The sequence below is a fragment of the Mauremys reevesii genome, linkage group 19 (genome assembly GCF_016161935.1).
Source record: "Mauremys reevesii isolate NIE-2019 linkage group 19, ASM1616193v1, whole genome shotgun sequence".
NCBI classification, from domain to species: Eukaryota; Metazoa; Chordata; order Testudines; family Geoemydidae; genus Mauremys; species Mauremys reevesii.
In genome coordinates, this window is record NC_052641.1 from 22351688 (window position 1) to 22365786 (window position 14099).

At 52.2% G+C, this 14099-nt stretch overlaps 1 protein-coding gene across 1 annotated transcript in view; it reads left to right on the forward strand.

Moving 5' to 3' along the window:
* The window catches only part of PTGS1 (prostaglandin-endoperoxide synthase 1), a 35280-nt gene extending 21576 nt beyond the window's left edge, over positions 1–13704 (forward strand). Inside the window, exons 3-11 of the mRNA XM_039506970.1 lie at positions 1384–1500; positions 1853–1993; positions 4208–4351; positions 6062–6243; positions 6845–6928; positions 7652–7898; positions 8913–9199; positions 10602–10749; positions 11484–13704. Of these exons, the coding sequence (XP_039362904.1) occupies positions 1384–1500; positions 1853–1993; positions 4208–4351; positions 6062–6243; positions 6845–6928; positions 7652–7898; positions 8913–9199; positions 10602–10749; positions 11484–11848 (1715 nt within the window). The 3' untranslated portion in view covers positions 11849–13704. The remainder of the gene's footprint in view (positions 1–1383; positions 1501–1852; positions 1994–4207; positions 4352–6061; positions 6244–6844; positions 6929–7651; positions 7899–8912; positions 9200–10601; positions 10750–11483) is intronic.
* The last annotated feature ends 395 nt before the right edge of the window (positions 13705–14099 follow it).

Below are 14099 nucleotides of genomic sequence, written 5' to 3' on the forward strand. Positions count from 1 at the left end.
GCAGGACAAATTGCTGTGAAGAATGAAAAAGAAAATGTAAAAACGGCCCCTGGTCTGACATGGGGCTATCTGCCAGACCACAGGAGGTTGCAGCAGGGGATGGGTCTCCTCTGGCCTCATTCCCTGCTGTGTCACATCACCCCTGGAGTGACTTGCTGTGGGTAAATTTTCAATGAACATCCTTTAGCCGTTGTGATTCTGTGTGGGATGCAGGATATTCTGGGGAGCGCTGGCTCACTTATCTCCAGCCTCCAGACATCATGGCATGTGACTAAGCCTCCTGTTTCAAAGGAAGTGACCCTGCCCAGGGGATGGAGATAGGAGAAACAACCCAACAAGTAGCCACTTCCATCCATTCATAATAAGGAAGGGGTGCTGGGGAGCTGCAGCTTCTGGTGTTTCTGCTAACAAGATATTTTAGGCTAATTAATTCCCTTGGCATGATAACCTAGAGGGCTGGCCTGATCACACAGCAGACCAGACACTGGGAGTATAATATGAGACCTTACAGTTAGATCACTCAACCACTAGAGGTCACGGTGTGCTGGATAGAGCTTTAGACAGGGTGTGGCCCCTGGTAAACAAAGGAGACCGAGCTGGACTCAAGCTGTGTGGAAGCCTGTTTGTGGCTGTAACCATTTCCTTTAATAAAGGCCTCCTATTTCAACTGGACAGTGATTCCCTATAGCATGGCAAACAGCAAAGGAGAGGTGGAACCATTGCACCCAGACTGCCCCTTTCAGGCAGGTGGGGGGAATCTGGGCACACATACTTAGCATGCCTCTGTAAGGACGTGGTGCTGATATCAGCTAGTGCAGAACTTTGCTCCTCCCCGTACATATTTCTGCCACGCCAGTACAGTAAATCATCATAAAATCTGCTTTACAGGCACAAAACTTGAAAGCCTCCAGGGGGCTTAAGAGAAATAGCTGAAAGCAAAGTACTGGGTATTATAGGTAGGTAGTGGGGGAGCCCCTTTTCTCCCTGCCTTGCTTGACCCATCAAGTAACTCTCCAGCTCCAGCCAAGGTATATTTCTCTCCCTCCGCCCAGGAATGCATGATCGTGCACTGCCTATTGTAGGGCAAATGCTGCTTACCTCACGCTGCAGCCAGGTGGCCTTTGATTGGATTCCTCACGCCACGTGTGCTTTCCAGGAACGTCCCGGTTGGAATCTCTGCAGTGAATGGTATTCGCAGCTAAGCACCTGGGTCAAGTTCATCTCCCAAGGCCTAGATGCCACTGGGCTGAAGCGGGACTTAAGTGGTACCTCAAGCTGGTTCTCTGCTCATGGTCAAATGTCACTCCATGGTGACCGAGGAGCTGACAAATCAAGTGATGTCCATGGGTTAACAATGAAACCTCGCTCTCTCTCTTCCCCTAGTGAATCCGTGTTGTTATTACCCATGTCAGAACAAAGGGGTGTGCATGAGGGTCGGCAGGGAAAGCTACGAATGCGACTGCACCCGGACCGGTTACTTCGGCATTAACTGCACTTTGCGTAAGTTCACCCTCCCTCTCTGCCTTTGGGGTGAAAGTCTGGGGGCAAGGTAGAAAAACAGCAGCTTCTGCAAGAGGCTTAATTCAACTACACGTGTAGGGGGTTGGAGCTAATCCCAGCTCAAAACACTGCCCATAGGGCTCTCCCAGAGCCACACGGAGTGGCAAGGCACTCAGACAATGGAACACAAATTCGGAGCACTGTTCCATAAGCATATGCTCTTCCTGGCTGACCGCGTGCTGGTGCCAGCAGGACTTGGTTAGCCAACAGCAACTGAGAGCTGATTGGCCATTTAGCAGCTGTCGCTAGAAAGGAAAGTGTTAATGTAAAGCAATTTGCTGTTTCCGCCCAGCTGAGTTTTGGACACGACTCCACGTTATGATAAAGCCAAGCCCGGCCTTCTATCACTTCATCCTGACTCACTTCAAGTGGCTTTGGAACATCATCAATAACACCTTCGTTAGGGACACGCTGATGAGACTGGTGCTAACAGGTGAGGCTAGGCTCTTTGGTGGGAATGTTTAATTTAAAGTCCACCCTTGGCTTTGGCCACTGGGGTTCAAAGTGTGTCTTCATTCTCAGGGCACTGCTCTCTCTGTGCACCTGCTGCCCCTGTCAGGCTACTTTTCTTGTTCTCGTTGTGTTTTCGTAAAGCAGACATAATCCATTTGCCCTTGCAGAATGAGGCAGCGTGTCCAGTGGGTGGAGTAGCAGGAACTGAGGCAGAACTCCCGAGTTCCAGCCCCAGCTCTGGGGGAGGAGTGAGGTCTAGGGGCTGGAGAGGGGACTGGGACTCAGGACTCGTCGGTTCTGTTCCGCCAGTGACTCGCTGTGACAGCAGCAGAGCCGTGTGGGGAGAACCCAAGCCTGGCTTAGCAGCGGGGCCATAGGTAAGCGTCACAATCAAATTAATTGTCAGACGAATATCGGCACTGTGACTCAGCAGGTGCTAACTTACCTCATATGCTCTGGAAAGGCCCCTACTCACATGTTTTGGGCAGAACTGAATTGTAGAGTTAATTTTTTTCCTATCAAAATTGTGTTACAAGCTAAACATGTTATTTTAAACCTAACTGATATTAATTGGAAGCTGAATAAATCTGAAAGAGTTGGCTCCGCAGAGCACTAATAATTGTTAAAAGACTAGTGCTGCAAAACTGGCAATCTAAAAATCGACAGCAGCATGGACGCTGTCTGCTTGGCCAGCATGGAAAGCCTTATATAACACAACAGAAAGACCGCAGGAAACTTCTCAGTGCTACGGGATGCTTTCCTGAAAGTATGTGAATAATCCTATTAAATCCATGGGCCCCCCCACTTGCCTCCTCTTTCTCTCTTCCCATTTCCCCGTCCCCCCATTTCTATCCCCCTCCTGCGAACCTGGTTTCTTCTCTTTATCTTATCTTAGTAATTTTACTTTAGTTGGATTTTTATAAACAAGTTTATAAAAGTGTGGTAACCTGCATAATACAAATAATTGATTTAAATTTTAAGTTCTGATAGAAGTTTCGTATAGTATGTTTGTTGTTTCTGTAAATGCACTTTTAAAAGTTAATAGAAAAAACCCAACAACATTAAAAGGTTTACAATATGCAGCTCTCCGTGTTCAGAAAGGCACGTAATCAGCATGGCCAACTGCCTGTGGTGTTCTGGCAGCAGGGACAGCTAGCACCGGGAGAATTGTCCCAGCAAACCATAAACCCTCTACTCACTCATGCCGCAAAGTTTATCATCTTGCATAAATATTTTGGTTCAGCTCCTTGGAGCTATGCAGCAGGACAGGTCTCTGGCTCTGTTGCCATTCTAATGGGATATTTTTCTCAAACACTGAGTGATTCATCAAGGAATCCACTTAGAACGAGAAGCAGAGAGAATAATATAACTTCTCACTTTGCGTCCCTTAGGGGGAATCAAGGCATTTTAAAGGCTAAGTGTAAAAGGTCAGGGAAGAGACACAAACTCCCAATAGCAGAGCACAACCCACCCAAAGCAGAGCAAGGCTCAGCACAGAACCTTTTTCTTTTCTTCCTTTTATTCATGACTCAGGTGAGGGTCCCTGAGAAGGAAGTGAGAGTACTGACTTGAGACAGGTGTAGCACAAACAGGTGCTGTGCCTCATCCCATACACAGAGCTCTGCTGATACCCCTCGATCCCAACCCACCACCTCCCTGCTATCCTAGCCCTGGGCTCCTCACACACAGGCTGCTCTGCTGATACACGTCACCAGCAGTAAATATTAAATCAGTGGTTCACTAGCCACAATGAACCTCTGCAATTGTGTGTTCATTAGAAACAAATAGTTGAGTCGCTAGTTAAAGGAGAACAGCAAAACTTTTGTGAAGGTTGCTTGACTCCAGATCAGGGACAGAAACGATGTTTACATTTTCAAAGGAAGATGCTCACAGATCAGTTCCCCTTTTACTTACCTGCTTGTATCAGAGTTCAGGAACCTGCATTCCCCCTGAAAAGGCTTCACAAGAAAACAAACCCATGCATATCCCTGCAGTGTCTCCCCCTCCTGCCTGTGTCCCACCCTTTCCCACTCCTCCACCCTGTTGTGTGTGTATGCAGTGCCACAGCTAGCCAGGCCCTGTCATCCTGGTGCTGCTCCAGGGACAGGTACACGAGAGAACCACCCAGAGCAGAATGAACACATCTGTGTTAGGATTGCCCGGCTGCAGGTGACTTTCTTCCCTCTCCTTTCAGTCCGGGCCAATCTGATCCCAAGCCCCCCCACGTATAACTCAGCATATGGATATATCAGCTGGGAAGCCTATTCCAACGTAAGCTATTTCACCCGGGTCCTTCCGCCTGTACCTGATGACTGTCCGACTCCTATGGGAACCAGCGGTGAGTGCCTGTCTCAGCAAAGACCATGCTCAGGATGTCTGTAAACCTGGGCGCTGGAGTCTCCTTGCACTTTGTTTTGCGGTGGCAGCACTGTAGTAACGCCCCGTGCGATGCCTTCTCAATCCCAATCCAGTCACCCCTGCCAGCTGCTCCAGCAGAGGCAGAGCTCTGGCTATGCATATTGCACAGGCTGCTGGCCCTGGCACCTCGAGGGGTCATTAGCTCCCACTCCTTCCTGGAGCTTCACTGTAATGGAAGAACAGCTACTAAAAATCAAGGCCACTCCTGGCACCCATCTGAGGGAAGTGCTGTCCCCACAAGTCAATCCAGCACACCAAGCGTCCCTGCCCCCTGCAGCCCCTTGGAGCGTAGGCTCCCACTGCACGCCCAGGGGCGTTAACTAGCGTGACCCCTGCAGTCTGGAGCCTGGCACCGAACCCCTACTCCCAGCCCCAGAGGGGACGAGGGTCAATGCTCCTCTGATTACCAGGGGAGTGATTGGAATTCCGCCCCCTCCCCCAAGGGCCTGAGAGCACCCACCCTAGGGAGGGGGCTGCAGAGTCCTTCAACCCTGGTTCAAATCCAGCCAGTCTGATACTCACCAAAACAGACTCCCCTCAGGGAGAGGTTCTGAGGCAATGAGCGCGAAGGCTCCATTCCCGTCAGCCATTACCGAGGGTGCGGCTGACCCATCCTCTGGGAGTTCAGCAACAGGCTCTGGGGGACGAACACCCTCCTCAAACGGCACCAGGCTGAGGTACCGCGTGGGTCCGCCCTGTCCTGTCACTGCTTGTGCTGTGCCTGTGCTGTGGATTCCCAGCGGCCCTCAAGTCTCCAGCACTGTCAATGGGCATCTTTCAGGAGAGCAGAGCCTGGGGGATTGTCCTCCGTGTGGGACCCATGGCAGCAGCGCTAGGTAACACCAGCCACTCTGCGGGTTTAAACTGGCGCCTGCCACGTCTGGAATGCAGCCCTTAGGGTAGAGCTGTCCTTATTCATGGCCAGCTAAACTGGCAGCAAGCTGCTAATAGCCGCATTCCTCCCTCCCGTCCTGTTAACCTCATCCTCTCCACGGACCCCAGACAGGGTTGAAACCCTCAGAGGAAAGCAAAGGCCCTACCCCAGCCTTTGAAACACCTGGAGCTCAATCAGAGCGTTTACTTTGCTAATGGACTAGCAGGGCCCAGCGAGTTCCGCACAGCCAGCGGTCAGAGCAAATGTGCCAGGCTGCGGTCAGAGCGAACGCCTGGGTAGGTTACGTCTTTGGGTCTCCACTGGGAGCGGGCTGCTTGCTGCCGATAATTCCTGTCCAGATATCCAAGGGACAGGTGAAAACCTCTGAGCCGAATAACCCCTGTGCAGAGAACTGGTGCTTGGACAATTGTGCTCTGGAGATGCTGAGATAGATCATTATTTAGACAAGTGTTTCCCATTGACTTTAATGGGTGACAGCTGAAGCAATCCCCATCTGACACCCCGATAGTTGCTCCTGACAGGCGCTGACTTCTGCAAATAAGTAACAGGATGGCAGAGCTGCTGGTGGCTTCCTGGCCCTCCAAGCCAAGGGCAGAGACACCCCTCTTCTCCCTGAGACTCCTCCCCAGCGACAGGGGTTACGGCTGAGTTGCTCTGAGGCGTAAGGCATCTGGAGACCCCACTGGCTGGATGCACTGACAGCTCCCAACTTGGGTTTGTTTCCTTCCTTTGCAGGGAAAAAGCAGCTCCCTGACCCTCAGCAATTTGCAGAGCTGTTTCTGCGCCGGCAGCAGTTCCTAGGGGACCCCCGTGGGACCAACCTGATGTTTGCCTTCTTCGCACAGCACTTCACTCACCAGTTCCTCAAGACATCCGGGAAGATGGGGCATGGCTTCACCAAGGCCCTGGGCCATGGGGTAAGGAGAAGAGCCTCCCGTGAAGCTGGCCCATGCCTCACCGGGGGCTCACCGTGGAGCTGGCTGCTCCAGCAGCCTGAACGGGAGAGACACTTGCAGCTGTGTGATGTCACCCCCAGTGCTACCCACAACCCAGCTCCTGCATCTGAGGCTCAGAGCAGCCGGGGTTCACGTCCTGGGAAGGGGGGAGTGCAGGTGCCCATTCAGACAGAGAGGGGGAGGAGCGGGAGAGGGGACCGGAGGCAGAGGTGCCTTCCAGGACAGGGCCATGTAGGGAAGCCCATCCTGGAAGAAGCAGAGACCTCCAGGCTGCAGGGCTCTCACCCTCCCCAACCCATCAAATAGCCCCCAGCCCCTAAGGCTGCTTGGAACATCAGACTGCCGTGGGCAGGGATTGCTGGTGCTCGTGGCATGGCTGCACCATAGATACAGAGCGAATCACTTGCCCTCTCAGCCGGGGCTCCCAGCTGCCTGGGTCCCTGCCAAAGGCTGGGGCCTGCTCTCTAGCCCTGCTGCTGCGGGGGGCACAGGGTCAGCTGACTGGCCTAGCCTGTCTGCACAAGCTGTGTGCACAGCAGGTAACGCTGGCCTCTCTCTGCAGGTGGATCTCGGGCACCTGTATGGGGACAATCTGGAGCGTCAGCACCAGCTGCGGAAGTTCACAGACGGGAAGCTCAAATATCAGGTTTTGTAGCTCTCAGCCCAGGGCCCCCCAGCCACCCGTGTTGTGTTCTCAGCCAGCACCTCTCTCCACATCTGACCATGTCACTGCCCACATCTGGCTCCCTCCCAAGGCCACTGCAGGGGAAACCTGCTACCACGTCGGAGTGACTGAGGAGCCTCGGTCCCTTCCTCGGTAGGGATGCAGACATGTCAAGACCACGGCTCATTGGAAACCAGAGGGCTGAAGGCTCCTCAGTCACACAGGAGCTTTTGGAAACATTCCCCATCCACAGTCACTTGCTGAGCAATGTCTGAGAAGCCCTATCAGCCTGAGCCAGCAGGGTGCCCTGCAGAGCTCATTGGGAGACACTCTCCTAGCAGCATTCACTGAGCTGTAGGCTGCCTGCGCCTTCTCTGAGCCAGCAGGGACAGCACATCTGGGAGCTTCCTCCTGCTCATCTCCAAAGCACAGCTAAGCCTTAGACACCTTCAGCCCCTTTTCAGCTCTGGACAGGGAAGAAAGACTCCAGGGTTTTGGCAGCGGCTGCCCCTGCTGTAAAGCGAGTCCCCTTTAGACCAGAGCCCAGGCCCAGGGGCTCACATAGGGAGGTGGCGTTAACACTGATCAGGAGCCAGCTGAGGCTGGCAGTGCTGGAGCACGGGGATCTACTGGCTACCCAGTGGCTGGCCAGGGCAGTTGTCTCCATTCCTTTCCTTGATGCCAGCCTGCTCTTGTCTCCTCAAGGTAGTGGATGGAGAGATGTATCCACCCACGGTCCTCGATGCTCCGGTTCACATGATCTACCCTCCTGGCACCCCCAAGGAGAAGCAGCTGGCTGTGGGCCAGGAGGTGTTTGGCCTGCTGCCGGGGCTCATGATGTATGCGACCATCTGGGTTCGCGAGCACAACCGAGTCTGCGACGTGCTGAAGCAGGACCATCCGACATGGAGCGATGAGCAGCTCTTCCAGACAGCCCGCCTCATCCTCATCGGTGAGAGCCAGGGCATTGGGGGGCTGGGGGATGTCACTGGGTATGATTTAACACAACATGTATTCAATGCCATCCAGTCCTTTCTCCAATGCAGGATTATTCCCTGTGCCCCAGGGCTTTGTCCTGTCCAATTTTAACTGCCCTCTGAGTTTCTCTGACCCCCGAGACCATCCCACATCCCCATAGATCTCACTACTGGGGCACTGCCTTGTTTTTCAGCCTATGTTTTCCTTTAGTTAACTTCTACTCATTATCCAGATTATACCCCCGCGGCACCTTAACCAGCACCCTTTGGCTATCTTCCTGTCCCACTCGCCTTGGTGATCATTCACCCCAGCTGTTCAGCATGAGGCTAGTTATTGGGCCTCACAACACAGCAGCAGTGTTGGGCAGACGCTGGCCCGGTAGACGAATTGGTCTAAAGGGGGAGCACTTGGCGTGTGAGCACCAAGACACCATCCTAGGCCCAGAGTTACCCACAGAAGGGCTCGTGTATTCCAGGTGCACACTGCTGCCCCTAACTGCAGTGACACTCCTGGCTTATACCGGCCTTCCTAGGAGGCGAATAAAAGCCAGACAAGCCAAGAGGTCACACGTGATCGAGGAACCTCCTGGGGATTATTTTATGGGACATATGAAGGCAGATCTGGATGTTTAATCCTATCACACCTCTTTCCATGCCTATCACCAGAGCACCCATGGTGATGTTCTCTCCAGAGATGGTGCTAGCCCACTGGAGGCCCTAAGCAGGAATATTTTGCCCTCCCCGCCCAGCCGCATACACGATTACAAGCAAATATGGGGACCCCTTGAGCTGCTTGGGGCCCTAAGCAATTGTTTCGTCTGCTTATGCCGAGCGCCGGCTCTGTGATCTCTGTTAAACGGTCCGAGCTCCGGTTGTTAGAACACGGGCTCGTTTACAGCCAGGAGCTATTGCTGTTGCCCAGTAACTAACTTGCCTGCAGCCGCTTGCCTCTGCTGCTGCCTCACGTCCCGCTTCCCTCTCCCTCCTAGGAGAGACCATCAAGATCGTCATTGAGGACTACGTGCAGCATCTCAGCGGGTACTTCCTGCACCTGAAGTTTGACCCGGAGCTGCTGTTTGGCGTGCAGTTCCAGTACAGGAACCGGATTGCCGTGGAGTTCAACCAACTCTACCACTGGCACGCGCTGATGCCGGACTCGTTCATCATCCAGGAGAACGAATACAGCTATGAGCAGTTTATTTACAACACCTCCATGCTTCTGGACTACGGGGTGGAGGCCTTGGTGGAGTCGTTCTCCAAGCAAACGGCAGGACGGGTATGGCACCGGACACGGGCGCCTATCGGCCAGAGGCAGGGAACCGCTCCAGTGTGCAAACCGCTGGGGGAGGGAGGGCTGCTTACACAGCCCCAGGGGTCTGCAGTGCGATGATGCCAATAGGCTGCATGACTTGCAAGGGGCATGGGAAGTGGCTCGGGGAAGGGGTCACGTCTCTTGGTGGGGTCCGATTCTGATGTGGGGAGGATGTAAGGAGCAGGCTAACTCCTAGTGCTCCCCCACCATCCCCGAGGCAATGCCGCTCCCAGCAGGGGGTGCCTCATTGGCACAATCCATTCCAGAGGTGCGAGCAGCCCCGGCACATCGTGGGGGCTGCCATAACACAGGCAATAATCAACGTGTCTGCAGCACGTTCAGCCCATTCTCCTTGCCCCAAATCCTCTCTAAAGGCCAGTGGCTGTGGGTCAAACAGCTCTCCCAGGCGCTCATGGTAAAGGACAACAGCCTGGCCTCATCCTTTGTTCTCTGCTGCCATTGGGTGGCTATTTTCTTTCACTAATTCACATTTACAGTGTTTGAGGCTTCTCTTTCTTTCCTCTCTTCTTGGGAAACTTTGATGTAACACGGGGAGTCAGATAGTCCCATTTGCTCCTGTCCAAATGCCCAGCTTGCTTCCTTCATGGAAAGAAATAACTGCCCCCCTTCCACTGACAGGTTACTGCATAATTGTTCAGCACAGGGTTCTCTGTAGGCTTGGAAAGATCAGGTTTTTGTTGGTAAACTGTTGATTTCACTGTACACAAACCAGTGAAAAAATATTTCCATCAGAATTTACGGATTGGCAAAGAAATAAAAATGCCACTTGAGAACTTCTGAGATTGGTTTAAGGAGATTTCCTTGGTTTGTTTTGACGTGATATTGACAATTTGTGTTTTAATGGTTTTAAAACTTTTGAATCTCAATGTCTCCTGTCATTAAGCCATTATTGTCTGATGTGTCCCCTCCACTGTCAGATCACCCAATAATTCCCTGCTGCGGTGAAAATTTAAATAGATAGAAATAAACAAATACTTAAATAAACATCAATATTATCTATCAAAATTATAAAAAATAAAAATGGAATTTGGCCAAGCCTAGTTTTCTAGCATTTTCCTCTGAAGCAGCTGGCATTGACCACTGTTGGGGATTGGGTACCACACCAGATGGGCCATTCGTTTGATCCGGCCTGGCAGCTCTGGTAGTTGGCATTTCTCTCTCTCTGCTGCGGTGACCTGTGATTTTGACTGTCTTGAGTCACGTGGCGCCTGCGTGATGGATGCCTTAGAAACACCTAACGAGACGTGTAATCTGCCATAGTCAGAGCTTTCTGCAGTTCCGAGTGGAATGACAGTGTTTGGCTGTAACAGCAGTTTGCTCTTCTCTTACTCTTCCTGTGCTTCAGATCGGCGGGGGACAAACCATCAATTCCAACCTCTTGAAAGTGGCTGTTGGAGTTATTAAGGAGTCACGGCTGCTGCGGCTGCAGCCCTTTAACGAGTACCGGAAGAGGTTTAACATGAAGCCCTACAAATCCTTCCAGGAGTTAACAGGTCAGATTTCATGCTTCACGTGCTGCTGCTGGCAATGTGTGTCCAGTAAGGGGCTAGCACTGCCCTCGGGGTTCCCTCGGCCCAAAGCAGCCACCTCACGTACAAAAACAACAAGGAGTCCGGTGGCACCTTAAAGACGAGCAGATTTATTTGGGCAAAAGCTTTTGTGGGTAAAAAACCCACTTCTTCAGATGCATGGAGTGAAAGTTACAGCTGCAGGCATTATATACTGACACACGAGGAGAAGGGTGTTACCTCACAAGTGGAGAACCAGTGTTGACAGGGCCAATTCGATCAGGGTGGATGTAGTCCACTCCCAATAATAGAGGAGGTGGTGGTGTCAATTCCAGGAGAGGCAAAGCTGCTTCTGGAATGAGCCAGCCACTCCCAACCCCTATTCAAGCCCAAATTAATGGTGTTAAATTTGCAAATGATTTTCAGTTCTGCTGTTTCTCACGTAAAGTGAGAGATCACAGCGCTCAGACACACAGCTCATCCAATCAGTGGCCCCACTGTAGGCTTTCAAACTGATTAATGTATAACATCCCGCCACAGCTTACTACTACCCACCCCACTCTGAAAACTGCCTGGTACCTGCTACAGGGCAGGTGAGTGGGTGGGGCATGGCCCCGAGGGTCAGTCAGACCATTCAGCTGGTGCTCTGGGTTACAGAGAGCAGCTGAAAAGTCCTGTGTCTTGTATGGACTTGGAACCTCCCTTCTCTGTTGATGCAGGAGAAGAGGAGAAAGCAGCGGAGCTGGAAGAACTATATGGAGACATTAATGCCTTGGAATTTTATCCTGGTTTGCTGCTTGAGAAATGCCAACCAAACTCTATTTTTGGGGAGAGCATGGTAGAGATTGGAGCCCCGTTTTCCCTGAAAGGGCTTTTCGGCAACCCCATCTGCTCCCCGGAATACTGGAAGCCCAGCACTTTTGGTGGTTCGACTGGCTTTGAGATCGTGAAGACAGCTTCACTCCAGAAGCTCGTGTGTCTCAACGTCAAGCGGTGTCCGTATGTGGCATTCCAAGTGCCAGATCCTAGCACAGAAACAGGAGCAACTGACCATCAAGACGGCAAAACATCCACTGAGCTCTAGTGTCACTGCAGCTCCACTGAGGCTGGGCTGATGAGTTTCCTCCTTCATTATTGTCCTAACGATTCCTGTTGTACCACCCGGCCTCGGGTACAAAGCCCTCCCTTGCAGAGAGAGAGAGAGGCACAAAGGAGGAGGACAGTATGCTCTTTGCACCATGTATCAATAGAATAGGAGCCCCCTCTGGTTCTGGACATTATCCACACCCGAGGCTGGGAGAGAGGAAAGGAGAGGGAAGCTGGTAGTAGATCAGGGAGAGCCTGAGTCATCTAAATGCTACAGCCACCATAATGGTCTCTCTCTTATTCAAGCTGCCTCTTCTGCTAGCAAATTCCCTGCTCTAAGCCATCTCTCTGTTCTCCAGGGGACTCTCTGCTATCAGAGCCTTTGCTCTCAGTACCTCCCCCACAGCCTTGACTGCCCAAGGCAGCTATCACGCTTACTTTTCCTGCACCGGGACTGCAAGGCAACCTATGCCCACCAGCTGGGCGGGGGCAGAGCAGTACGCAGCCACTCGTCTGCCCCAGCTGGCCAGCACACTTGCTCTTATTTTCCTAATGTGGCCAAATGGCTTGTGTGGTTATATTGTGGAACGACCACCCCAGAGACCATCCTTAGGAACCACAAGAATGAGGATTTTCTAAGAGGGTCTCTGGTTTGGACAGAGAGGGAAAGAAAATCATCCATAGCTCGCTCAATGCCTCAGGGCTTTTCCCCTCCCACCCCCCACACGCATGCAAGGTCAGTAATCCATCCCCGGCTTTGAGAATGTCTGGGAGGGGGCGGGGGGTGAGAGCAGACCCCGCCCGGGGGGTTTCTGCAGGATATGGCTGGAGCACACATGCACTGTACAGGTCTGAGCCTGTCCTATACAAACCAATCAGAGCTCATTCACTTCTCACATGTCCAGCTCAGCCAGTTTTCAAGCACTCTGGGCAAGCTAGCAAAAGTGACCACCTGAACTGCAGGTACAATCCAGGCACAGTTATCTGCTGGTGCTGAAAGAGCCCACTGTCCGGCTTCGGGAACCAGGTCCCGTTAACGTGCTGAGTGGGCTCTGGCAATAGACAGACAGCTCGACCTGATTCGGTCTTTGCCAACGCAAGGTGGAAAGCTAAGTGCTTCTGAGAGCAGGAAAGCTGTTGAGTTTCACGCTTCTTCGGAGCCATGGGAGCTCCATTCTGCAGCATCATGTGGAGTTTAAAATACAGCTGGGAAGTAGATATTGCTGAGGAGTGAAGGGCTGGGGTAAAATCTGTCAGAGCTGATGGAAACCCCACTGAATGGGCAATTGAAACCTAGGCCAGCCAAAGAACCACACCAATGTACCACAGGAGCAATGCTTAGGTGTCAACTGGGCAATATCCGAATAGGCCTTTTCTGCCTCTAATTGGACTGAGTCCAGATTCTGTCACCCTGCCGCACTCTGAGAAGTGCCCCACTCCACAAGCGGCTCCACTGGTCCCATAGAGGAAGGTACTATTCAGTGCAAGCAAGGATGTCAAAATCTGGCCCTTTGAGTCTATGGGTCCTAAACTTCCCTGGTGTAAATAGCTCAGAAAATTCTGTTCCGAGAGTATATATGCCCTGCTTCCGGCCTCGTGAGGTTCCACGGTCCAAAGCTCAATACAGACCTAGGAGCATTGATTTCCTGCCCTATACTCCCGCTTCCAACAGCCACTGGTCCCTGCCTCAGTAAATACATGGACTGGTGATGAGCAAAGTTCTAATCCCCCCGTTAGCATTGCAGACTCGCAGGTATTGGAGTGATACGTTTGTTTGGAGGGTCTGAACACTCCCATGTTCGCCTGTGATCCCAATAAAAGAGGAAGTGATTTCACCTCCAGGCAGATGGAGAATAATGGCCTGATGAGTTCTTCCAGAAGAGTTTCAGGCATCCGCTCATCAGACTCAAGTGCTAAAAAGAACATGACGTGTGCAGAAGAGCTGGCAAATCACTGGCGTTCGGGGGAAGGGTCCCATTCCCAGAGATGCTCTGGCCAGGGTACAGCATGTAGCAGTGTGGGAGTGGGTACTGGTGAGGCTCTAACATTCTGAACAGCTCAGAAGCTATACATGCAAATATCCTTTGCTTTAAGAGAAGCCCTGGGGTGTGTGCACAGGGAGCCTGTTCCCACTCTTTCTTCCCATCTGCCATATCTTAGCACCCTTTATTCCCCGGCACCACCTTCCAGCTCTGCTCCAGCCACCCAGCCCTTCTCTTGTTGTGTGGTCAATAGACCCCCACCTGGTG